The sequence below is a fragment of the Conger conger genome, chromosome 14 (genome assembly GCF_963514075.1).
Source record: "Conger conger chromosome 14, fConCon1.1, whole genome shotgun sequence".
Classification (NCBI taxonomy): domain Eukaryota; kingdom Metazoa; phylum Chordata; class Actinopteri; order Anguilliformes; family Congridae; genus Conger; species Conger conger.
In genome coordinates this window covers 31,625,405-31,650,506 of record NC_083773.1, presented here as the reverse complement: position 1 = coordinate 31,650,506, position 25,102 = coordinate 31,625,405, and the positions used below count along the sequence as shown (strand labels likewise).

Genomic DNA, 25,102 nt, shown 5'->3' with positions numbered 1-25,102 from the left:
AGCTGGGTCCTCTGCATGCGCGCAGGGGGATTCATTTAACATTTAAGCTGCTTAGACGCAGCAATGCGGGTTGTAAATGGCTTGCCCCTGGCGGAAGACTGGCTGTTTGTGGACGCACTGGTCCAGTCACACAGCCCCAGCACCCTGCCATGGCCTCCTGGCTGCACACAGCCGAGGAGCGCCCTCAGCCACATACCGCACTTCTGCAGCCGTACAAGGCCGCAAGTCAGCCACATTAAAACGGGTCTGTAATTCACTGTGGGGGTTTTTCTGCTCCTGGAGCCACGGAGCGGGACGCGTGGGCGAAGTCGCGGTTTCCGCCGTCCCCTCCCCCGCCCCACGGCCCGGCGGTTCAGGCGCGTCGGGGCGCGCGTGTTTCGAGGGGAATCCGCACTAATTGGCTTGTGATCACCATGAATAAACATTTGACATTGGCTTAACTCCGGGCCTTGACAGGCGCTGCACGGTAACAAGTTCGCTGCCCCGTCAGATGGCGCTCTGTTTGTGTTTACTTCATTAGAAGAACACGGGACTCGTTTGCCAAACGGATCAAAGGCAGACGGATGAGAGCTGTCCGCCGCTCTGCGTCAGGCTGGGGAGTGTTTGAAGAAGCCGGACTGCAGGCGGTTACTGCTGTGTGTCGGTGGGTCTGCTCACAGCGCCCCGCGCACACTGGCTTTCTGGAGACGCCAATTATGACCACTGCCTCCAGTGTTCCCTCTCAGACCCGTGCTCTCAGACACACACACACAGACACACAGACACACAGACACACACACACACACACACACACACACACTCACTCACTCACTCACTCACTCACTCACTCACTCACTCACTCACTCACTCACTCACTCACTCACTCACACAGACACACAGACACACTCACTCACTCACTCACTCACTCACTCACTCACTGACACACACACACTCACACACATGCACACACACTCACTCACACAGAAGCACACTCTCGCACACACACTCACACACATACACACACACACACACTCACTCACACAGAAGCACACTCTCACACACACTCACACTCACACACATACACACACACACACTCACTCACACATGCCCCCTCTCCCCTCCCCACACCCCTATCCCACCCCGATTTTGCCTCCATGTCACTCCCCTGTCCTGACCTGTGTGCCCCACCCCCTGACCGCCCGCCCCCCCCCTCCCCCCTCCCATCTTCATCCTCCCGTCTTTGAGGATGGAGAAACAGAGACCCCCTCCCCTCCCCCCGCACGGGCACTGGAGCACGTGTCAGAGATAATAATCCTGCACACATCGTGACAGCTGGGCCAGCGCTCTGTCAGCGGGGGCCCTTCCGGAGAAATCCGCCACGCTCAACCGGCCGCGCCGCCGTTACCCGGACACCGCGCGGACGCGCCCCTCCCCTCCAAATCCGTCTCAAGTTCATTTCCTCTGGGGCTCTCCAGGAAGGAAGGAGGTCTCTTTTTTTATTTTGACTGGTTATTAATGCTATAGTGTCACGTGCATTGTTGGAGGCTTCAGGGTAGCCAGGCTGTTTTGCCATGCTAGTTTGAGAGGAATGGGTAAACTTGATAATCGCAATGCAGGACTTGTTCTCGACAGAGGAGATAAGTGATGCTGAGCTGGTATTTTCTTCATGGAAAGGCGAAAGGAATGTGAACGTTATCAGGGTAGCAATTTTTACGTTGTCATTTTTAATTTAATTAAAATTATAACTGAATCGCCGGTCCTGCTCTCACTCAATGCCTAAGCTTAGCTCAGGGCTTTCCTCTCAGTTTTCAACTTTTTCCCCCCAAATGAAAAAAATCTATGAATGAATGTTTTATCATTCGAGCACTGGCATTAGAAATTTGATTGCGCATTTTCTTCAATGCTGTCTTTAAAGTCACGAGGTTGAATCGATGATATGGCATCAGTTTCCCAAATCACAAATCAGAGTAGTGAGGAACAGCTGTAAGGAACCTGCTGTTACTGGCTGTGAACCTTCAGCATTCACTGAGTAAAATCTCCAGTAGCTCACCTCTGTGAGCGTAAAGTCTCCAATAGCTCGTAAAGTCTCCAGTAGCTCACCTCTGAGCGTAAAGTCTCCAATAGCTCACCTCTCTGAGCGTAAAGTCTCCAGTAGCTCACCTCTGTGAGCGTAAAGTCTCCAGTAGCTCACCTCTCTGAGCGTAAAGTCTCCAGTAGCTCACCTCTGTGAGCGTAAAGTCTCCAGTAGCTCACCTCTGTGAGCGTAAAGTCTCCAGTAGCTCAGCTCTGTGAGCGTAAAGTCTCCAATAGCTCACCTCTGTGAGCGTAAAGTCTCCAATAGCTCACCTCTGTGAGCGTAAAGTCTCCAGTAGCTCACCTCTGTGAGCGTAAAGTCTCCAATAGCTCACCTCTGTGAGCGTAAAGTCTCCAGTAGCTCACCTGTCTAGTGGAGTAATGCTACAAGTAGAACAGCAACATTTCTTACCAGCGCCTACATTTATACAAAACCTCTGAGCTCATCCAGAGCTAACCTTCTCAAATGTTATCCCTCATACCGCATGTGCTCAACACCAAAAACCTCTCGTCACGTTAGCGCAGGCGCCACACGGGGGTCTCTATGGAGGCCGCTGCTCGAGGCTGGATCAGAGCTGGCAACCCCTTCACCTCCACCAGGCACCAGCCCCCCGTCCGCCCCCACGGCGGGGCTCCAGGGGCTGGCAGAGCCCTGCGCGGATACGGCCCGCCTGGCAGACTCCGGTCGCACCCCCCCGCCAGGCGATCAGCCGGGGAACACCGGGGGAGATCACCTCTGCTCCGGTCTGGTGCCCCCGCGCTCGCGAGACCGAGCCGCTGAAGCCCCCCGGCCCCACGCTGGGGATGGGCTTTCATGGCTTTCATTGGCTATCGGGGTGGGGCTGGTAGCCAATCCAAAGGCTGAGAGAGGGAACTGCAAGCTGTATTACATGACTGACTGTACTCTCCTGGCTTCAGTAGTATACTGTAAAATTAGTATACACTCACCGATTTATTAGGTGATTTGAATATCTCAGAAACTGCTGATCTCCTGGGATTTTCAAGCACACTAGTCTCTAGAGTTTGCAAAGTATGGTGCAAAAAACAAACAAAAAGATCCAGTGAGCAGCAGTGAGCAGCAGTGAGCAGCAGTGCAGACAGAAACGCCTTGTTAATGAGAGACGTCAGAGGAGAATGGCCAGACTGGTCAAAGCTGACAGGAAGGTGACAGTAACACAAATAACCACACATTACAACAGTGGTATGCAGAAGAGCATCTCTGAAGTGGATAGGCTACAGCTGTAGAAGTCTAAAAAATAAGTCTAATAAAAACCTGAGTGTATGTTTCTATGACGCTTTTAGTTTCTGCCAAACCATACTCACCATGCAAATATGAGAATAAGTAATGGTGAAATTTGTTAACATAATTAATTGCAACCAATTGGTTATTCAGTCAATGTCAATTGCACCTTATTTTATAGTTTCCATTCAGGTTAAAAATCTATGAATTCAAAATATTCAGCTGTTCCCAGAGGGGAAAATGTACTAATGAAATGAGAGAAAAGAACATAGCAGGATTGCATGGATTGAATGGCCTTTTCTCACCATCAAAACTCATTTCTTAGGATCAATTTTGTAATCAAGCAGATGAAAGGTGTCAGAAAGATGTCCCTGGAGTAGACTAATTAAAAAAATAAATACATTTGTTTCCGTACGTTACAGTACATAAGCTGTACCTACCCACCTAACACTAAATGTTCTCGCAGTATTATGTAGATGTTTTGTCAGTGTTAAAACATTGCCGCTACATGGCAGCAACATTATGTGACCGTTTTGTGTGAGCTCAGAAATCAACCGATAAACCTCCACATTTTAAACGAAGTGCAGTCCTCTGACAGGCTAAACCACCCAGTCAGCTCTGATATGGGGCGGCCTGTAGCGTAGTGGTTAAGGTACATGACTGGGACACGGAAGGTCGGTGGTTCTAATCCCGGTGTAGCCGCAATAAGATCCGCACAGCCGTTGGGCCCTTGAGCAAGGCCCTTAACCCTGCATTGCTCCAGGGGAGGATTGTCTCCTGCTTAGTCTAATCAACTGTACGTCGCTCTGGATAAGAGCGTCTGCCAAATGCCAATAATGCAATTTTGTGATGTACATTAGCATTTGATTGACAGTTCTAATGGCAACCACAACAATGTATGTAAGAGTAACACATCAAGCAAATTAAAATAATTAATCTAGAAAAATAAGCATCCATCGTAACATCTCACAACAAACAACACCAAGCATTGCAATGTTGCCCATGAGTTGAATTTGCTTGAAACAGAAATGTAATTACACTTTCAGCTTTGTAAAACCATTCCTGCAATTAGAATTAAAGCAGTATGTCTATTTGTTGGCACAGTTTCATATCTCGCGGTAATCTGTTTAATGCTAATTATGATTTCTTTTTTTCTGTTTAGTCTCCCGTAAATTGTTTTTTGACATCCTTACTAAATCTCAGCAATTTAAGTAGATTAATTAATTTTATGAGGGTGTACACTGGGTCATTAAAGCTATTAGCATAAGAAAATAAGTTATTTCAATATTTACATATGTTTCTATTTGCTTCCTTTAATTTGACTTATTTTCCTACAGAGGCAGTACAGTACCCAGTACCCAGAAGGGGAAATGGCCTGTACGTTACGCTGTGCTTGTTCACGGATTTCATGCGTACTCGTTAGCGTATTTAAGGTTTCCACAGTCCTTATGCATGCTGCTCGTCCCTGGGATCAGACTGTGGAATAGCCTACGGACCACAGGAGCATTCTGGGAAATGGCAGGAGGTTCTGGAGGGCTGGGCCACGTTCCCATCAGTCAACCGCTCCGCAAAACCGCAGTTACCTTCTCCTGGCTGGGAGTATCGCAAACAACCGAACACGCTCGGGCTGGAAGATGGCAGTTTACTGCTGTGATTACTGTCTATTCAGCAGAGACGGAGACGGAGACAGAGAGGGTGGGGGGTGATTTCATTCTGCGCACACCTTTTAGTGTTCAATGCGTCTCGTCGCTGATTTGATTGTTTTGTGTTGAGGTGAACAATCCGCTGCTGAGTTGTGGGGGATGTGTATGTGTATGTGCTTGTTTTGTGGGGGGGGGGGGGGGGGAGTGGGCATTTGCCGGCTATTCCATGGCACCCAGTGAGTCCATGCATCGACACCCCCCCCCCCCCCCCCCCCAACCAAAATCCACCCCAACCCGGCCTGTTACCGGCTGGGGCTGCCAGGTCTGCGATTTACATAACGGGATAAATTTTAATAATGAGGTTCCGTGCAGCTGCCCACCACAGGTACTGTGGCCTGTGTGTACTCTCCCTGCGTTTTGATGTTGTGATGATTATAAGATAATGGCGTTTCTTCAGAGCGGTAGCTGTGTTTCGCGAGTGGGAGGCAGTTACGCCGTCACCCTGCAGTGTTTCTCTGCGCTGTAATCGCCCTTTGCCGCAGCCCGGCGCGGCAAACCAAACTTTAGAGTGCTGCTTACTCAGAGGGCCTCCGTGGCACTTTTGTAAAAGACTTGGTTGCTGTCAGGGATTTTTCCGTTGTTCTCCGCCGTATGGCCGCCCCTGTCAGCTCGCCCTCGCTCGCCTGCCGCGTTCCTCAGGTTCCTGAAAAACTCGTCTTTTACCCGTAAATTGCTTTAAACTCAATCTGGTAACATTTGAACCCGTTGTTTGTATCTGGGAGAAAGCGGCGTGTGATCGTCGAGAGAGATTGCAGAAGACACAAAGCTAATTCTTTCAGGTTTTCCAGAAAAAGGCGAGCGCGATCCATCTCAGTCTGGGGAAGAATCTAACCGGTTGGCCTGCCCAGCTGTTGTTAAAGGCTTGTCATCACCGTCGCATTGTGGGAAACGCTTCTAAACCTGGAGCGCAATCTACTCCTCTTATCGCACAATTACACCAGCGTGCCTGCAGTAGCTGACACCTCTATTCCTGCTTCTGAGCCTCCTCATAAATGCTTTATTCAAAGCATAAGGGCAGAACCGGTGATGTGGGCTAATTTAAATCAAGCTGTGCTCCATACATTGAAAGGACAAAGTGCCGTCTGGAGTTACAGTTTGCTATGACCAATCAAATGGCACTGCTGAGATTCTTGGAGAAAGCACTAGGCCACACTGTTGTAATTAACAGCAACATTCAGGCCTGTACAGTGTGTACTTCATAACGATCTTGTGTTCAAATGGGTGAAGCTGGATATTAAACAACAAAGAATATCTCATTAACCACGCACTTTTGGTCTGCAAAACTGCTGGGTGTTTTTTTTTTTCTCCACACCATTGTCTGTAAACTCTAGAGAAAAACCACCCTGTCTGGCACATCATTTCACGGTCAAAGGATTTCTTCCAAATTCTGATGTCCGGTCTCAACAACAACTCAATCTGCATGCTTTTATGCATTGAGCTGCTACCACATGATTGCCTGATTAGGTATTTGCATTAACGGTGTACAGGTCCTAATAAACTAATGGTCACTGAGTGTCTTTAGCAGGCTTTCAAAGCAAAGTCCTGAAAGTCTGCTAAAGGTTTGCAGAATTATCCTGTTACAAAACGCACACTTTGTTCTTCCTGCAATAATTCGTAAACCAGGTTGTTACCATCTGCTTAAACCACTCTTTCTGAACACACCCAGTAAATATTCCCCCCTCAATTTAAGTTGTCTACTGTCAGATTGTGAGGGGAAAGTGTTGTTCAGGGGAGAGGATATGCTAATGTGGCCATTACCCGAACTACTGTTTACAGTTTGCGCGTTGCCTCGCTCAGCGTCTCGGTTTGTGTCAAAGCTCGCCGAGAGGCCGCTCTTCTGCGCTCAGCCTCGTTCACACCGCGCTGTCTCCCTCCCGCCCTCCAGAACCTGGACTACTACACCCTGACGGCGGAGCTGTACCAGGAGACCGCCACCAAGGCTGAGGCCCACGTGAAGTGAGTACGACTTCCAGTCCGTCTCCGTGTGCCGTTCATCTGCAGGGCCGCCAGTCCTTCAAAGGAAAGTGATTTACCTACAAGTCTATTTAGGATTTAATCTTCCCTGTAATTACGCACTACTTTGAGAGTGACGCATGAACACTTTTCATTAATGGACTATCTCGCCATCCCCCACACGGGGATTTATACATGTCGTTTATTTATTTTTCTCCGCACGTACCGGTTTTAGAATGTTTTATGCACCACTGGGCACTGCACACAATTAAATTGCGTATTTGCATATTTTACCTGCTTAAAATGTCATGCCTCGCTGTACGGGTGAGAAGCCTTTTTGATATGACAATTATTATGTTGTGAATATCAGCAACAGTTTGGACTGAAGACATCAACCTGCAAGGTTAATGTAATGACCAGCTAAAACGACGTGCTTTGCATCTGTTGTAGAAAGTAAAAAGTAAAATAGAAACAAGAATGCATAACCCCTAGAGATGGGTGCAGCCTATTGCGTTACATTACATTACATTAATGGCATTTGGCAGACGCTCTTATCCTGAGGGACTTACAGTTGATTAGACTAAGCAGGAGACAGTCTTCCCCTGGAACAATGCAGGGTTAAGGGCCTTGCTCAAGGGCCCAATGGCTGTGCGGATCTTATTGTGGCTACACCGGGGATCGAGCCATGTACCTTAAACACTACGCTACAGGCCACCCTATTGCCTAGCTTATAGCCTAGTGGTTCAGGTGCTTGACTGGGACCTGGAAGGGGGATTGGCCCTTGATTGGTCTAATCAACTGTAAGTGGCTTTGGATAACAGCGCCAGCTAAATAACCGTGATGTTTATTAAGTGCCGTCTGCCTGCTTTCTCCACACATCCCCACTTGCCACCCACATTTATTCTTCAACAGCTTTGTATCCCAGCAAATGACATTTGCCTCAGTGGTACATTTATGTATGAGGTAATAACTACCGTGGATGGCAATCTCTCTCTCCATTTATTTTCTCCGCCCAGTTAAATGTATTTATCTCCGAGCCAGCGAGCGGCAGGAATCTGAAGCTCCCCCGTGCACTGTCCTGTAATGTAATCGCCTTCGAATTAGCAAGACTTTAATTAATTGACATTTAAGAATGGGGATATTTTTCGCTTTCGCTGTGGAATCTTTCTCCGGAAAAGTGAAATATCTTATTGTTGACCTTGCATTTTTCATTCATTTTATAATTCAGAATCGGGTGGCTGAAATATCGCTTGTTGATGAGATTTTCTCAAATCATTTAATCCGCTAAGTCCCTGAACTGAAGTCGTGAAGCATTGCTGGTAACTTTTTCTCATTCTTCTGACTGTATTGTTTCATTTTTGAAAAGGGAAAACTTTGAGGGGTGCTAGAGAGTGTCGAGGTTTGTTACACTAAAGCTTTCCCAATAATCATCAATACTCATGCATTTCATATGCATTATTGTAACTAATGTACTGTTTCTACTTACTTTAAAAAAGTACATCTTGTATGCATACAGGCTATGCATACACTTGCTTAATGGAGTGCATTTGTACCTGGCACACTACTTAGAAAGGTACATTAACTCTTGAGCTGGGTGAATCAACCAGACCTGACAAAGGAGCAGAGGACTGTCCAGACTGTGTGAGTCCTGAAGGTTGAGTTGATCAGAACGTCACTCTGTCTGTGGATGCGGTTGGGAGCTGACGTGTAACCTGGTGGAACTGGAGCTGTTGAGTCACCGGTTCCCTCCCGAGCTGACTGCGGTCGCCGTCTGGGAAGGAAAGACGGCGGCAGTCCTTTTAGCAGAGCGGGGCTGTCACATGAATCTGTCAGCGGGACGAGGGGCCCGTTGTGCGCGCGGTGGCTCCGGGTTTGTGCCGGGAGCCGCGCCGAGTCGTCGGGGAGGGAGTGATGTGACAGGCCGACAGCAACACGGCTGGAGGAGCGGAGGGGCTCCCTGGGGGTCTCTGCGGGTCGGGCCGGGACTGCCGGCTCTCCGCAGCCTTATCTGGGCTCAACAGCGCCCCCCCTGATCACGGAGGCTCATAGCTGGCTTTATATGCTCTCTATAACCCCCCCTCCCCTTCTCCACTGGGGATTCTTCTGGAATTATCAGCCAGGGTCTGTAAACTGTCATTTTCCCCTTTAAACAGCGCGGCGCTGAAATACCCTGGAGAAACTGTTACCGCCACTTCTTAGCTCTGAGCCCGGCTCAAGAGAGAGGGCGTCTTAGCCTGCCAGTGCTGATTGGAATTTGCTTTTTGTTTTCCTGTGGCTTTGCGAATCCTGCCTTTTTTAAGGGAGAGGGGGATTAGGGAAAGCGCTGAAGCGGAGGGAGGAGGAGGTGTAATGACACATACAGAACATTTTCAGCCGGTCGCTGTAGAGGACAGGGCCAGGGACGTGACTTTCCAGGAGTTTGAGGTGAGGGCTTTTCAACAGGGCTTCTGGTGAGGCCTGCAGTTATGTGAACACTCTTTAAGTTTGGTCCTCAGAAGCCCTTTTAAAGATAGCACTGGATGAACTGAGAGCATTTATGTCGCACCTCGCACCTCATAATCACAGCGCAGTTTACAGTGAATGCGCTGAAGTCACCGCAACCACCCGTGTGTAGCTCCCTGTGGTGATCCACGGCAGCCATTTTGTGCCTGATTTTTACTCCGCACATCGGCTGAGAGAGGGAGGCTAGTATTAAGCAAATCATGCCGGTGGATGATTAGGCGGGCAGATTGAGAGGCACAATTTGGCCAGCACACCAGGGAACACCCACCCCCCCACCCCCCTCTCCACAGCTCTTTGCTGCGAGCGCCATGGGATCTTTAAAGACCACGGCCGTTATTTTCGGCGAGCAGACGCGTGCGGAATCTTTATGCAGAACGTGGGACGGTCACGGGCCGTGATTCACGCCGCTCCTCCTGCTCGGCTGCTCCTGATAGCGGGCCCCGGCGCCGGTCCTGATTGGTGATTAATTTCCCCGCGCGCGTGCGCGGCAGGTTCGCCGCTCCCGTTGTGTCCTGTCGCTGGCTGAGGCTGCTTCGCCGTGCCGCGGTCAGGCCGCCATTTCACACTACGCTGGCCGCACGGTAATTATTCTATTTATCGACGCGGTCACGGCCGACGGCCCCCGCTGCACCGCACAGCAGGGGGGGGGGGGGGGTGGCAGAATTGTGAGGCGGGGCTGCAGGGGACAAATCCGCCCCCCCCCCCCCCCGACACTTGAACAAGCTCTGGTGTCCGGAGACAGCGTACCCTCCCACGGCAGAGTGATGTTCACACATCACATTACATTACATTATTGGCATTTGGCAGACGCTCTTATCCAGAGCGACGTACAGTTGATTAGACTACGCAGGAGACAATCCTCCCCTGGAGCAATGCAGGGTTAAGGGCCTTGCTCAAGGGCCCAACGGCTGTGCGGAGCTGATTGTGGCTACACTGGGATTAGAACCACCGACCTTCCGTGTCCCAGTCATTTACCTTAGCCACTTAGCCCTTAACCCTGCCTAGCTCCAGGGGAGGATTGTCTCCTGCTTAAGCTAATCAACTGTAAGTCGCTCCGGATAAAAACATCAGCCAAATTACATGTAATGTAATGTTTTCTCCTTTGACCTGCCCCCCCTGCATGGCGGGGTGTGCTTCCTCTTTGGGAATTTTGAAATCTTTGGGGTGATGCTCGACCACAATTTAGGCTCCTTGCTTCAAATTATCTGTAAGAACTACTCCTGCTCTGAAAAAAAATTACAGCGCTGAAAAATGCATTGTTGTCACGCGATATATTTAAATATCCCTTGCAAAGTAATTTTCCCCTGAAAAGGTCAGTAAGTGTTTGAGCATTAAATCCAAGAAAGTGTTCATTTATTTGGTGTAGCTCTCTCCCATTCTCTCCCTCTCTTCCCTCCCTCCTCTCTCTCTCCCCCCCTCTTCATCCTAATTAGCGGGAATGAGAGATGAAAGATTTTTAATTTGCAGGCGAGTGGAGGAAGGCGTTGCGGGAGCGGGCGGCGCGTCGCGGTCTGTCTGATTGAGCCGGGAGCTCTCCCTGCGGGCTCCCCGTCGCAGAGGGCTGCTGTCTGTCTCTCTCCTGATTATCTCCTCCGCCGCGGCAGTGAGGGATTGCATCACGTTATGTCCGTGACATCACTCACCGCCGCGTCCGTCCGTTTGGTGATGAGACGAGGGATCGAACGCCCTCCCCCGCCCCCCCGTGACCCCTGGGTGCGGAGCGCGGGCGATGAAACCCTGTCTGAACGCTGCAGCCCTCTTCCAGGAAAGGCTGCCCGGTTTCTTACCTGGAGCCTAACCTGCTACTCTGCCTTTCCTGTCCTTTCCTGTACCCCGGTGGGGTACAGGAACTCGCCTGGGACTCAGGAGGGTGGGTGTTACCTTCGCGGCGCTTAAACGTGTCACGCATAACGCCACCTTTCAGAAGCAGGACGTTGTGTTTAACGTGTTTTACAGAAGGGTGGTTTCCTGACACAGTCCAAAGACACGCAGGTTAGGTTAATCGGACCGTCTGATATGTCCTTGGGGTATGACTGTGAATGGTGGGCCCTGTGCTGGGTTGTTAGCCATTGTTAGCCGGTCCCCTGACCGGGTAATGGACAGATGAGTCATTTACAGGACATTTGAAACGTTGTTTGGGAATCTGTAGTCAGATGTGAACAGTCGGGTTAGGGAAACCTGTCGTTTAAATGTCATGATTTGATTTGCAGGTTCATGTTGACGTCTGATTTGAGTGAGCTGGCTGATTGCATTTGCGGAGGCCTTTAGGATCAGTATGAAGTATTTATGCATCTACATCTGATTGTTGGAATTTGAATAGCACTGGAATTGCGAGCTGTTGAGTCAGGTGACCTTGCGCTAGCACTGGCGTGCGTGGTGTTTTAAAAGAGACCTGCACGCTCCCCGCTGTTTGTCAGAGGCACCGAGAAGCGTTTTGCAGTGAATAATTTGCGTGGTCTATTCCTGTCACATCAGGGTTTCTCGCGATGTATGTTACATTCGACAGCTCCGGTTCTTCGTCCCCTTAACCCGAGGTGCGCGGAGAACGCGTCGTTTAGCGGCGCTCTGCGTGTGATCCCGGCGTGTGATCCCGGCTCGTGACGAGTGACGGTCCGCGTCTGGCGGGAAGCGTTACCGACGGCGACGGAACGCGGGGCGGACGCACGGGCCCGCGCCTCTGCTGCGGATGTCAGAGGGGCATGGACTCTCGCTGACGTGAACTTCTCCTCCTGTCAGTCCTCCTCTCCTCCCCCGGTCCTCTCCTCCTGTCAGCCGTCCTCTTCTCCTCCTCTAGCGCTGCCTGTCAGCCGCTCACACGCGCCCCGCGTTCAGGGCGGCTGACGCCTCTACGTCTCACTTCTGCCCCAGAACGTACGTAATTAAGGGAGACCGTTAAACACGCGTTAAACGGACCGGGGGGTTTTTATCTGTAAATGTCATCGTAAGCGATTTAAATTGTCCTGATTTAAACACATTGATTTTGTGTCGTGCGGTTGAGCCTGAGTCTCAGGTTCCGGACCTGCAGAAGCGCTGGGCGGCGTGCGGGGTCCCTGTGAGGCGCTGTAAACGACGCCATCGAGACGCCCGGCCCCGGTCCCGACGCCACGCGGGGCCCTAACAGATCGCCGAGCGCCCGAGCACTCGGCACCCTAATCAGGACGGCGTCTGGCAGCCGTGGAAGGAGAGCCCTTTCACCGCCGCGGATAAAGGCGGCGAGATATGCGGAGCGCTCTTTCTCGCCCGCGCCGAGAGGAGTTCGCATCCGCCGCTGATCACATCGTTAGGTCGCGCCGCGCTCCAGACAGCTCGCCAAACCCGGCCCACACACACCCCCCCCCCCCCCCCCGCCGGAAAGCTCCTTTTCCACGGCGGCGAGCGTTCGGGGAGCTCAGCGGTAATTGCGGAGCGGTTCTAATTCGCTGCTTCCCGCCGCGCCTGACAGAGTGAGCGAAGGTTCGCCCGGCGCTCCTGGCAGAGCAGCTAGTTAGATCCCACTTCCTGTCAGACGTAATGAAACTGTGGACTCCCGGTTGACACTCTTGTCAGTGAATATTTCATTAAACGAGCGGGAATCACACTGCAGATATTGCAGCATACGAGCAGCTCTCTGTGTTCCTCGGCCAATCAAGCCCCAGGCAGGAGCGCTGTCAGAGACCTAAGCCAAGAGATGCTGCTGCTAAAATGGAGGAGAGCTCAACCTACATATATGAACATGTTTCAGATACATACGGGTCAACAGCCGGCTCCAAGCACGCAGTGTTATAGGCCAAGTCGATACGGTCTGAAGATCTGATTCTGTATTTATTTTAAAGATGTTTTTAACTTGTTTTCGCTGTTGTTAACTGCTCTTTGCTGACAGGAAAATTCTCCACTGTGCTGAAGGCTGCAGAAGAAAAGCAACTTGGACCTCTCTGTACGAAGTATTGTTCGACCAAAATCAAACCTCTCTTTTTAGACAAAATGCCATGGAAACTTGCTCTGGTTGTAAATGACCTTTGACTGGGTATACATACTGTAGGCATGTCTCTTCTTGTTCTGTTGGATCTAACTGCTGATGTTGATACAGCAAATCATGACATTTTGCTGCCTCTTTTGTGTCTTAGGCACAGTATTCAGTTGGTTGAAAAATCCTATTATACTGAGATATGGAGGATCACAGGGACCTGTATATGGCAGGACCATGTGAAAATGGTGTCGCTGTGATGTGCAGTTCACAGTTTATAGCTCTTATTATAACTGTGGCATGAGACATCTAAGTGAATGTCTAAAGAACACAAAAATTTGTCCTGTGATCTAACCAGTTCAAGACAGAATAATTATTGTATCCAAAATGAAAGATCATTTGTGACCAAAGCTCTTTGGCATTAATTGTTAAAGCAGAGCTGAAAACCCTAGGTCACAGGTGTCAAACTCCTGTCCTGGAGGGCCGTAGTGTCTGCTGGTTTTTGGGGTGTTCTGGGTTCATTCAAGTGATTGATTGGTTAAAGTATCCACACGTCTTGTTCTCAAGGCCTTAATTGCCCTTAATTGGCAGCTGATTGAAAGGAAACCACGAAAACCCGCAGACACTGCGGCCCCCTGGGGATTCAATTTGACACCCCTGCCCTAGGTGGTAGACTTTAGCCCCACATGAGATATTAGTACAGTTGTTGTTTTTTTCATCTTTAGAACACTGCTTGTATGTGTGTATGGAAACCAAAATACCCTATTTCGAAATCCATAGATAGTGTTGTATACATATTTATATTTTCTGATTTTGCTGATATTCAGAAGATGTTCTGTTCATTCATTCCAATCATGGGAAACCCATCAAAAAAGAAAGCATTAAATAAAAAATCACATGTTCCGTGATAAATAAAAACTAATGTCCTCAGTGAGCACTTTATTAGGTATTTATCAGACTTATTTTTTTTACTTTAACTCTTCTGCTGCTGTAGCCTATCCACTTAGAGGTTTGATGAGTTCTGTGTTCAGAAATGCTCTTCTGCATGCCACTGTTGTAATGTAGTTATTTGCATTACTGTCACCTTCCTGTCAGCTTTGACTTGTCTGGCCCCTTCTCCTTGTACCTCTCTCGTTTCTGCCCACAAAACTGCTGCTCACTGGATGTTTTGGGTTTTTCTCAGTCTTTAGAGGCTGAATCCCAGGAGATCAGCAGTTTCTGAGATACTCAAACCACCCTGTCTGGTACCAACAATCATTCACTGAGATCACATTTCTTCCCCATTCTGATGGTTGATGTGAACATTAACTGAAGCTCCTGAACCGTATCTACGTGATTATATGCATTGCACTGCAGCCACACAATTGGCTGATTAGATAATCGCAGGAATAAGTAGGTGTACTTAGGTGTTCCTAATAAAGTGCTCATTGAGTGTATATCTCCACTGCATTCTGGGTCAATTTAAAATAAGCTAGTTCCAAAGGAGCAACATAATGAAGAGAGAACAATGGCATTTTCTTAGGCACAATAAAATACAAATGTATTGCATTTATAAAGAGTGCTAGAGGCAATTTAAGTTGAGCTGGGTGTCAGAAAACTGCTGCTCACCTGTGAGTTCCCTCTCTGACACCTTGTATCTTGGCATAGCAAGAGCCATTCCTAGCTCGCTTTGAACTTGCAGTTCACCCAATGTACCCATATAGAATTTCCCATTAATAGCTTTCAGTTTCTCTGTAAGTGACGAACGCAGGCTACAATCTGTAACATAACATAAACTTTGCCGAGAGTTTGTATTGTCTTTTTTTTTTTTTTTTTTTTTTTTTTTTTCAGCAGTTAGCGACAATAGACAGGGTATTATTATGTTGTGCCTTATTAGTCTGTGCTGTATATTTCAGAAAGCTGACATGAAATTTTTCTGAGATCCCACTTGCAGCTCGGTCGAAAGCAAGCACCTGTCGTGTCTTTTGCGGTGAGAGCGAGCTCTGGTGCAGCCCAGGCGAAGGCTGTTATGAAATGCACTTGTACATAATGGCTAATCATTTTGAGCATCTAGCTTAGTGGGGGTTGTTTTTGTAAGGTTCAGCTTTAAAAAGAAATGCTCTGTTATTATAGTTCATGAAATAATCATGAGTTGCTTTGAAAGCAGACAAGCAATGCCAATGTGTATTAGGCTTGAAAACTGCCGTTCATTTCTGGTAATGTCCAGTTGAAGCCACGTCCTCTTTGGTTCTTTTGTCCAAACACAGATGTAGAACAGACGCTGTTTAGTCTCTGCACACCCCTAACAGCTGGAATTAGACTCTTTCTTACAGATGCAGGAAAAAGGAGTTTTCTCAAGTAGAGTTGATTACAGTAATGTAATTTTTTTTCTGGCCACCCAAAGCACAGTGTTGCGAGATTACAATTGTAAAATTTGAGCTCACATGGATTGGACAATTTGCCAAACCGTGGGAACTCATATTACCTCTGTGCTTGCAGCTTTAGACCGACGGCCTGTTGCCTATTTTTAAAGCCCAAAATGGCTTGGCACCAGAATAAATTGTTGATCATCCACAGATGCTAGGCTTGTCTACGTCCCAAAGTTTACAACAAAACACCAGTTCCTTTTCCTCTTATGCTGCTGGACTGTAGAACAGCCTACCTCTGCAGATCAGAGGCACAAGCAGCAGCCAGTTTTAAATCGATTGAACGGTAGCATATCCTTGCTTGATTTCATGCTTTTATTACTGTTTTTTTTTTTATCTTGTTTTTGTCTTTTTCCTTAGAATACCCAATTTTCATTTGAATATTTTAAGTAGTCTCCCTTTTTATTTTACGGTTTCTTATTTCTTTTTTTATGTCATTTGTATCCCATGTTTTCATGATAATCATTTTTATTAAAGCTTTATGAACTGAGAATATTGCAGTTTTCTGTATAGTTCTGTATAGTTGGAAAGGCATTCTTAGACACAATTTGTACAACACTGTTCTGCATCTGAGGAAATGCCTTATGTGCTCGTAATGAGTAGTAATTTGTAAAATGATATGGTAGTAAGTTCTTTATTTACAGCACAAGTACAAACCTTCTTGGAAAGTTAGATGTACAGAAATGTTGGTTTTTAAGGAGCGTGTCTTTTCGAGGGTGTAGTGATTGATGCTTGACCAGGTCATGGAGCTCTGGGCCCCCGCTTCTTGCTCTGCGACCCCTGTTCTCACCTCTCTGCTCCGGCTCCCACACCTCCCCATAATGCCTTTCAGCGGCCAATCGATCACGGAGGAGTTTCAGCCTGGTTTGCATTCGGGATGGGTGATAACTCGGAGACCGCATCGATTAGGCCCCGTTAACAACCTTTCCTAGTCTGCGGGCTCTGGTCGACCGCCTGCTTCGGCTTTGCTGGGTTTCTGTCCTGCCTTAGCCTCTGTGGATCACTGGATTGTAAGGGAGGGGAGAGAGCATACTCACAATGAACTGCCCTAGAGTGCTTTTGCTTTTTAGCACGCTGTGTCCAAAGGTTTCTTAGTTTGATCCATTTTGAAATTTGAAGTGTGGTGTTCCTCAAGGCTCAGTGTTTGGTTCACTGTCGCTCACACCCTCTCCCTTGCTACGGTAGTTTTCTTAGCTCTATCGACAGCACACAAATATGCTGCTCATATCCCCACAAAGACTCTCTGTGAGTTTCCAGAAGGAATGTCTACAAACGTACAAAATTTAATCCACAAAGAGTGAAGGCGGCACTGCCTGGCTGTAATCACTTTGACTACATAAATCATCCTGCATTGATATTTCCCAACTGGCACGTATGAGTATGATTGGTGTGCCCAGTTAATGCAGGTGTGTGAATAGTAGTGTTAACTGTGGCTGGGGTCCTGATGGGTCAGGTGTAATTGGGTTCGGCTTCCCCGAGGGAGGGAGAGCTTTTGTCTGCAGAGTAACCCCCCCATCCCTTCGCTCGCTAGCAGGTTTCCAGCCTTGTAATCTGCCTGCTCTCGCCTCTTCAGTTATTAGCACCCCAGCTAGAGAGGAAAAGGAGGCCATTTGAGAAAGGCGCAGGAGATCTTCCCTAACTGACAGAGGCTGTTGCCGTAACGAGTCTGGAGCACTGCTGCGTCCGCTGTTCCGAACCTGAGCCAAAAACGGGTGTGAAGAAAAAGGAGCAGATCTGGAAGTCATGATGGATCTCATGTGAAGGGAAACTGTGAAAGGCTGCCACAGGCCCGTGCGAGACCCAGGCTGGATTACTACACGCTTGCTCTGCGGTTTTTACGTTCCCGCTGCTCCTGTTGGTCCAGCTACAGCTCGTACACGTCACAACAAGCACGGCACTTCTTTCTCTGGCAACGTCCCTTTATGTTATTATTGGCATTTGGCAGACGCTCTTATCCAGAGCGACGTACAGTTGATTAGACTAAGCAGAAGACAATCCTCCCCTGGAGCAATGCAGGGTTAAGGGCCTTGCTCAAGGGCCCAACGGCAGTGCAGATTTTATTGTGGCTACACCGGGATTAGAACCACTAACCTTGCGGGTCCCAGTCATTAACCACTACACCACAGGCCACCCGATGTCAATTCAGTGTTGAACTTAAGGTCTGAGTCTAGCCTCGCCGATGAAACTTCTGTGTGATTGTGAGGTCTGATTGAGCCCAGTCGCACTTTACATTCTACGAGCGCTGAACGCTTGTTGATCCGTCGCGCTTGCCTAAAAATAGACGAGGGAGGGAAGAGCTCTTTAACGGCTCCTCAGCCTGCCTTTGGAGTTTAAATTCCCAGCTCTGCTGCATCTGAGATGTAACCGCAAGCCCTCTTTTTAAATCTGCTCTTAAAGAGTTAGGCTGCCCGCTCCTCTTCGTTTGTGCTTTTATCTGATTCGTAATCTAAATTGTAATCCGTTTGCAGACTCCCCGGAATGCTCAAATGAGGACTGACTGTGTTGCAGTGTACCCTGCCTGTTAAGAGTTTGGGCGATATGTGGAATGTGTAAACACTACCAACCTTCCTTGTGCTACTACCCGATTACTGATACTGACTACCTCATATTAAATGGCAATTTAATATCAATTGAATCAATTGAGTTATTGACGATGCGGGGCGGGGTAGAAACCCGACTGGACTCTCCACAACCTCTTGCGCGTCGTGCCATGGGCCAATTAACCGAGGAGCTTTTGGCCGGCGCGCTGTGTCGTGCCTGTCATGGAGCTGAAGGACGGCCGGTTGCGTAACTGCCCGGAGGCGCCCGCGGCCGGGAGCGTTCTCTCGTTCCGGTCCGACCGCTCCGCACCTGGGAGAGGCCTGCCAGACGCGCCGGAGAGGCGGCGGACATCGGGAGCCAATTAGAGGGCGCAGCTTTGGGTCTGGCTCTCCAAACAAAGGCACGTTACGGGAGGCGCGGGCTGTCCGGGCCGGGTAAAGCGGCATTAATCACGGCCGGAGCAGAAGGAGGGCCTCGCTCCTCTGCTGAGGGACAGCCTGCTGCTCGGCTCCTGGGCAGACGCCCGCTCCTCTCCCCGCCATCACTCTCACGGCAAACAGGAGCCGTCGCGTGAGGCTCAGTCTTTCCACAGTCTCAGCTCTACCGTGGGCACTGGGCTGCTCTTTCCAGGGCTGTGAACTCCACCTGAGCGCACGTTGTTCTGTTCACGGGTCTTTTTGTCCGAGCCCTTTTGTCCGAGCCCCCAGTACGCAAATCATACCGATAACGAAACTTGAGTGGGGGAGGGACGGGGGGAGTTGGGTGGATTACCAGCAGTGTCTGGCCCTGCAGATCCCAAGTGGGGAGGATATGATGTGTGTTGCGAGACACACATGACTTACTGTTCATACCACACAAATCTGTTCTGGGTTCAGAGTTTGGGAACCGCTGAGCTGAAGGATGCTTGCATTGAACGTGGAGAGGAACTGTTCAGAATGAGTCCTCAGACACGGGTGGGATATGAGTTCAGTGGGAATTGTTCACTGGTGAGAGGTTAAGTATTTCCAGGTCATGTCATGGAGCCCTTTGGGGTGTTCGTGGCCAGGGTGGATACAGTGCTAATATTGACAATAACAGGCCTAGATGGGCTGAACAGCCAGTTCTTGTCATAAAACATTTTTATTTCTTTATCTTAAGCAGAGGAGTGGAGTTCATGCCTGTCGTGCAGAATGCAGGCATACACGCACACACACACACACACACACACACACAAAATCCACATTGCATACGTCAGCCAGGGATAGATTGTATTTTCATAGCGCTAGGCAGTGAGCTACCATGACAACTAGCTGTCACACTGGTAGAGCTTATAAATATACGAACGCATACCTGTGCTTTCTGTGATAACTGTAGTCATTTTACTGTGGCTATCAATCGATACGCCTACACAGAATAAGTCCATATTATCACAGAGGACGATAATGAATGTTTGCTAAGACGAAACGATGTTTCAGGGTTATGGGAAAGTGCACAGCCTTTTTGTTGGTAAATCTGTGTGCTCCTCCTGGAAGAGATATACGTGCTGTATATGCGGGCACACACACACACACACACACACACACACCTGTAATTCTGCCTTTCTCCACAGCTGTGGCTGCAGTTCTTGTATAACCTGGCCAGCGACAGATGTGCGTGAGCGTTTGGTTTAGCGATTCTCGGTCCACGCAAAATAGCAGGGCAGAAAAGCCACCTCAGTTGAGCCTGAGTGGTCAAGCCAAGTGCCGGCGCAACAATTGGGGGGGGAATGAAGGCTAACGCATCACAGATTGTCCCCTTGACCTCTACACTATTACTGTTACACTGCCGGCAGCAGCTAATCCGTCACTACGTGGAGAATGAGTGCCTCAATTAAGGAGGACATGAATGGCTCGGGGGTGGTGCTGGGGAGGAGTCCTGTATGAAAGGTAATACAAGTGATTACATTTGACGAGGGCATGGGATTTGACACGCCGAGGCGGTCGTGTAATTATCTGATCCAGGGCAGCCTCTCTGGCCTGGATTCATAAGAACGACTGCTTGAAGCCCGCACGTACCGCGGTGTGTTGGGAATATGCTTCTCGGCTCTAACCTTTACTTAGACAATTATGCTGTTGTAAAATGCTCTCAGAGACAGGTCACATACATGATTAATTTCCTAAAAATAAATGTGTTAATTAACACAACTGTTTATCCAGAGCATGCGGTTACCCAAACTTAAATTAAGCAGCGCGTCTCTACAAACCGGTGATATTTCACTGTTATACGTGCAGATTGCTACAGTGCTCGAGTAAATTCACAGAGGTTTTGGATTGGACTTGAGTTAAAAGTAGAGCTGAGTTTCTGTTTTGCTTTTGGGATTGAAGTAAAGCTCTCTCACCAAGACCTCTCACTTAAGCTCGACGTTAGTGGCTATATGTATTCTGTAGGTACGTTGTCTTCTCTGCCATAAGGTGCCACCGCATGTTTCCTCCTGATACATATTAATAGAATTTATCTTTTAAGTCGTTCCGGTTAACAAGAATGACTAAAAAGGATGAGCCGTGCTAGGCTCCTGGCTTGTGTAGTATTATGGCTGCAAGGTGACACATCTCTCATGGGACCGCATTGCAGGTTCCTTGCTCATTGATAAGCCCACTCGCATGCTAACAGGAGATAATGTTATTAGCCACTGTTTTTCGATGGCATCATTTTATTTTATTTTTTTCCCCCGGGTCTCGCTCCACACATCGCCAGTCAGACTTCGTTCGGAAACTCTTTTTTTTGTGTTTAAAAATAATGAAAACGTAATTAACGTCTAATCTCCGAGCGGTTCCCTATTTGCTTGCGGACGCAAAATGTAAAATCGGCATCTGAACAGTCCGCTCTTCAAAGTTAGCGAAGCCGCTTGGCTAATATTTTTAATAAGACCTCACCTTCAATTTTGCTCAGGCAACCCTGCCGCTTTCACTCAGGCGAGCCAATTTTCTGCTTCAGACTCCTTTATTAAAGTGCCTGTCCTATTAAGATGGCTTTTCCTCCCTGATGAACGCAGTTTGTTTTAAATGAAAGGCGAGTTCCTCATCTGCCGGCACAAAGCAGTGGCCACTGTATTTATATTCCGTTCCGGTAATTAAACGAAATGGGCCCCTGCATTCGATGAAAAAAAATATGTTGATCGAACTATTTCCCCCCCTCCCGGCCCCCGCTGGTCTAGATAATACTTGTGACTATAAAACAGAAAGGAGCTATGATGTAATGGTCATTCCAATTACAGTGGGCCCCAGCGCTTGATGTGATTTAATTAAAGCTGTGTGCCGAGATGCAACCGAAAATTCAGGCCTTTGTGTTTTAGTTGATTCATGTTTCAGTTAATTGGGATGTTGAATCTTATTAAGGAGACTTTTTCATTCTTTCATTTAAAATTTTTTTTTTTTTACCCGTAGGAGGGGATGGGTCTGCTGGCTCTTGTCTGTAGTCCCTGGGCTTCAGAGCGAGTTAATTCAATCTGTCCTCTCCGTCATGTTCTTTGATCATTCGGCCTTGGACTTCGGACCTTAATCGCGTGGAATGCCAAGCGCACATCCGTGCTGTATTGGCGCACGAGCGGACCTTTTCTGTGACACAGGGCTGCGGGTTTTCTCTCTTTTAAATACACCGTTCCTCTCTTCTACCCGCTTTGGAATTTCCATTCGTGTCCCAGCGTTCCCGGCGGACGGACGGAGCAGTTTTTCGGAAGGTGAATGGTTGTTCGGATGCCAATTCCATTCCCATGCAAAACTCCGCTTTGATACGGAGCATCAGACAGAATGTCCAAAGGGATTCGGAATAATTTACTTTCATGCACGTAAGAACTGAATGCTGCGGACCCTAGCTAGTCTACATCAGTGGCAGGTACACTGAAGAAACTGGTTCACTGATGTCAAGGATGGAAATCTGCTTCATTTCCTGTCCTGTATTCTCCCTCAACATCTTCTAATTTCCACCTTTTGATGAAAAAGCAGCGCTGGGTGAAAATGAACAGATTTCTGAAGAGAGCGGTAATATTGAAGAACAGTCGAGAGCTTCTCAGATAGTGGCTGTACTGGTGTGCGGGGAACTGCCCCTCCGTACGATATGTGCCCCTCCGTACGATGTGTGCCCCTCCGTACGATGTGTGCCCCTCTATGCCATATGTGCCCCTCCGTACGATATGTGCCCCTCCATGCAACATGTCTCCCTCTATGTGATATGTGCCCCTCCATGTGATATGTCCCCCTCCATGCCATATGTCTCCCTCCATGCAACACGTCTCTCTCCATGCGATATGTGCCCCTCCATGTGATATGTGCCCCTCCATGTGATATGTTCCCCTCCATGCAACACGTCTCCCTCCATGCCATATGTCCCCCTCCATGCCATATGTCCCCCTCCATGTGATATGTGCCCCTCCATGCCATACACCCCCCCCTGTGGCTGGTGCGGGCCAGCGGCCCACCCACCTACGTTCTGCCGCGGTCGCCCCCCTTGTGAAAGGTTGCCAAGGTTACCGCCGGTCTCTGTTTCGAAGCTATTTATCATTGTTACATACATCACTGTCTGACTGCTGTATTAATGAATATTCTCTCCATCAGTAATTCGGTTAAACCTGTCTCTCTGCACCAATTCATTCTGCCGATGCAGCGGGAGGGGAGGAGGCATGTATGTGTGGGGAGTGCCGGAGGATGGGCCTGCGCTTTCCCCGTCTGACGTGAGGAGCACGCGCCACCCGTCTGCATCCGCTTAAGTCAGATAAACCCCTCGCTTGGTGTATTCATTTATTTATTTGTTATACACCAGTCAGATTTCAGCCTCAGGGATGGATTCTTATGTTTTTATATTAACTGCCCGGAAGATTCCGAAGCCAACAGCAGCTGTAGGCCCAACATATTTTTGCTATTTTTTGTTCGTTTTTATTTCTTTTTTTGAGGGGGGGGGGGGGGGGGGGTGTTTCTCGCCGGTAAATTGGTACGAATAGTGTGAGTTTGCATGTCACTCCCTGGTTCAGACATTCTGATGCTGGCATTAGGTTTCCCAGATGTAGAATTTGTCAAAACCGAACACCATATATACACAGGTGTGCCATGGTAGTTTCAACGGTTCCAAATGAAAATTTGTAAAGGTTGTCCATAAAACATCCATTTGCCATTTGTGGTAACATCACGGCACATCTGGCTACTTTCCTGAACTCTGACATTTCCTTGTTGACATCTTTGACAACCGTAGACCGTAGTACTTCATAACAGACCATGCAGACTCCAACCGACTCACATAACTGAGTGCTGGGGGATTGCAAAGGCAATCAAGTCCCCCTTTGGTGTCTGTGATCTCGGTCATTAGCAGGCTAGCTTGTGATATTTTCTAGTCAAGCTAGTATGGGGATTGCTAATCGACCTGTAGGAAACAAGATAGCTGAACGTTATCTGAGGCAAGCCATGTAGTCTAATGTGAACTAACTAATTTGCTTGTAATTTTTCTTCTCTGGTGTGGTAACCCTGCTATTCGTCCACGGGTGTTTACAACACGAAACCTTCCACAAAACGCATGATTTTTTGTTTCGTCAGAATGTCTTATGGCCTGATTCTCTGCTGTTATTTTGATGCTCTGTACAGCTAAAATCCACGTCAGCCTGAGGGCAGTTGCATAACCGAGAATAAAAGTTTCGCACTCAAAATCAGTTTAGAGTTTTAAGTTTTAAAACAGGAGCAATGTGATATACACTGTAAAATAAACAAATGAAAAATGTTGGACCGTGTTTGAACACTATTGCAGCTTTTAAATACACTCAAATAAATTGCCTTTACTTCATAAAATAAAAATAATTGTTGGATTTACTAAATTATCAAAATTATAGACAGTAGTTTAACTCAATATGATCAAGAATATGGTGCAAATGGAATGTGGTGCAAATTGGAACAATTGTTTGACAAGGCGCTCGACAAAGAGACTATGGCGACCTCTAGCTGGTGGAGGACGGAAGTACCATGCGAGAGAACAAGAGGAGAACAACTGTTGGGCCTAGTTATAGCATGTTAAAATCTTATAACTGCCCATTCTTATTTTAATTCCACAATTATATTTGCACAATTTTTTTTCTTTTTCTTTGTAGAAGCATCTTGCATTTCTTTTAGCTTGTTTTTAAACGAATAAAAATATTTACACGTTCCTCAGCGACAGTGTCACACTTGCCTTTCCCCGAAATCAGAGATGGAAATACGCATCTTTTCACCTCTAAGAACAGGAAGGGGTTATAACGACGCCGTCACGATTCCTGACAGAAGCGTAATTCATCAGAGACGAGTGGGACGGCGGGTAATGGAGGGGAGAGAGAGAGAGGGAGAGGGAGAGAGAGAGAGGGAGAGAGAGGCCCGTTTTTTGCGTGTGCGTTTCACATTCATCTGCATGTCCTTTCCCCCCGGTGCGGCAGCACCAGCGCGCGCTGTAACAACAGCAGGTAAATTACTCCGAGCAGCGGAGCACTCAAGGATTACTCTGCTGTAAGATTAGCACGCGCGCGTGTGACTAATTTACAGCTGAAAGCGGCTCCGCCAGCTCCAACCCCCCGGTGTTTGTGCGCATCTGGGCGAGAGATTATTCTGAAGTCAGAAAACAACGCGCTCAAAGGCGCGCGCAATTCCGCTATTTATTGTCGTTGGGGGGATCAAACGTGGCCGCCATCCCTCTCCATCAGAGCGCGCGGCTAATTGGAGCGCGTGGGCTGCCTCGCAGCGCCGCTTTCTTGAAAAAGCCCCGCGATTCTTTTGATTCGTGCCGATGAATGAGGAAACCC

The 25,102-nt window shown here is 48.3% G+C and overlaps 1 protein-coding gene across 3 annotated transcripts in view; it reads left to right on the top strand.

Annotated features, from left to right (window-relative positions):
• Positions 1-25,102, top strand: part of LOC133110717 (MICOS complex subunit mic25a-like) — an 88,732-nt gene that overhangs the window by 33,546 nt on the left and 30,084 nt on the right. For all 3 annotated transcript variants that reach the window (XM_061220983.1, XM_061220982.1, XM_061220984.1), the window contains one exon: positions 6,881-6,951. In XM_061220983.1, the coding sequence (XP_061076967.1) occupies positions 6,881-6,951 (71 nt within the window). The remainder of the gene's footprint in view (positions 1-6,880; positions 6,952-25,102) is intronic.